The 1,982-nt window shown below is 42.3% G+C and overlaps 1 protein-coding gene across 1 annotated transcript; it reads left to right on the forward strand.

The window, feature by feature from the left end:
* Positions 1–301: 301 nt before the first annotated feature.
* On the forward strand, positions 302–1,650 carry LOC144254450 (hemoglobin subunit beta-S/F). The gene is made up of 3 exons (XM_077797605.1): positions 302–463; positions 586–808; positions 1,381–1,650. The coding sequence occupies exons 1-3, from the start codon at positions 372–374 to the stop codon at positions 1,507–1,509; spliced, it is 444 nt and encodes a 147-aa protein (XP_077653731.1). The 5' UTR covers positions 302–371; the 3' UTR covers positions 1,510–1,650.
* Positions 1,651–1,982: the final 332 nt, after the last annotated feature.

Below are 1,982 nucleotides of genomic sequence, written 5' to 3' on the forward strand. Positions count from 1 at the left end.
AAGAAATTAGGGAAATAATCTCTAATAGACCTACCAGGCAGTTATTCCAAACTTCATAGAAGTAAAGTTGCCCAGGAGGCTGATTTTAGGGGCAACTTGAACTGCTGGCATGGGACCAGTAGATATGAAGAAGGAGGACAGAGAGCCTGAAGTCAGACTCCAAGGCAGTGCCAGAGCTGCCAAGGACTGTTATGGCTGTCATCATCCAAACCTCAACCTGTAGGGCCACACCCTAGTCTTGGCCAATGAGCTCATTAGGGCAGGGAATGCAGGAGTCAAGGCTGGGCATAAAGGACAGAGCAGGGCCAGCTGCTGCTTATACTTGCTTCTGACACACTTGTGTTTGCTAGCAACCCCCCAAAAAAGACACAATGGTGCATCTGAGTGATGGGGAGAAGAATGCCATTAGCACTGCCTGGGGCAAGGTGAATGCAGCAGAAGTTGGTGGTGAGGCCCTGGGCAGGTGAGTATCCATGTCATGAGGCAGCTTGGGGTGAGGAGGGGGATGGAAGCTGAGCCTGTGGAGACAGACATCTCTGACAGGCACTGACTTTCTCTGTGACCTGGCTCTTTTCACCCCCTCAGGCTGCTGGTTGTCTACCCATGGACCCAGAGGTTCTTTGATTCCTTTGGGGACCTGTCCTCTGCATCTGCTGTTATGGGCAATGCTAAAGTGAAGGCGCATGGCAAGAAGGTGATTGATTCCTTTAGTAATGGCCTGAAACACCTCGACAACCTCAAGGGCACCTTTGCAAGTCTCAGTGAGCTGCACTGTGACAAGCTGCATGTGGATCCTGAGAACTTCAAGGTGAGTCGAGGACATCCCCTCAATGTGATCCTTTCTTTTCCTCCCTAAGGATAAGTTTATAGCAGGAGGCAAAGGTATCAGTGTTTGGGACAGTTGATCTTTTATTCTCCATTGACAACAATTGTTTCCTCTCATTTCATTTTCATTTTCCAGTTTTTGTTTTCTTCAATATCTGCTCTGTCTTCTTCCATTTAACTTTTTAGATTGTATTTGTAAATTAAAAATATTTCATTTTTAAATTTACATTTAAAAAATTGTCTATTTTAAAATGCAGTTCTAATTTCTCTTTCAAGTAAGAAAAATAAAATTTGTCGTGTTTCTTTGCACAGTTTTAAAGTTTTCATATAACAGTGAAAAATTTATCTTCTGGGTTAGGGAGATAGGGAAGAAAACTTATGCTTTTAAATTCTGACAGATACATGAGAATTCATATCTGTAGCAGAAGCTAAGTCCAGCTATCATTTTGCTTTTATTTTATAATTACAACCACAAGCACAGCTGGAGATGAGGTTGGAATATTCTCTGTTCATGCTCAGACTCTTCATATTCACACCTCTTCTTTCTTCCCACAGCTCCTGGGCAATATGATTGTGATTGTGATGGCCCATCACCTGGGCAAGGATTTCACTCCAGAGGCACAGGCTGCTTTTCAGAAGGTGGTGGCTGGTGTGGCCAATGCCCTGTCTCACAAATACCACTAAGCTACCTTTCCTGCTACCTATCTCATACAAAAGGCCTTTTTCCCCAGAGAACAACTACTAAATATTGGGGAACTTATGAAGGCCTTTGAGCATCTGGTTTCTGCCTAATAAAATCATTTTTCATTGCAATGGTGTACATTATTTTTGTGTCTCTTATTCATGAAGGAATGTGGGAAGACAAGGCATTTAAGACATAAAGAAATGAGCTCTAGTTCAGACCTTGTGCTAATACACCTCTCTCTTGTACTCCATGAAAGAAGGGAGACTGTTAATAATTAATGTGGGAAATTTTTTGCTTTCTATTCCTTAGTCACCACTCATAAAATGATTTCAGTGAAATTTTGGTTTAATGGTTAGGTTTTTTCTATGTTTTTCAATTACTTATTTTCCCCAGCCTTCCTCATGAGTTTCTCTTCTTTCTGCAGTTTCTTCCCCAGAACTTCACAGCCTTAGTCCACCCAGTTCTCCACTTA

Source organism: Urocitellus parryii, chromosome 4 (assembly GCF_045843805.1).
Source record: "Urocitellus parryii isolate mUroPar1 chromosome 4, mUroPar1.hap1, whole genome shotgun sequence".
NCBI lineage: Eukaryota > Metazoa > Chordata > Mammalia > Rodentia > Sciuridae > Urocitellus > Urocitellus parryii.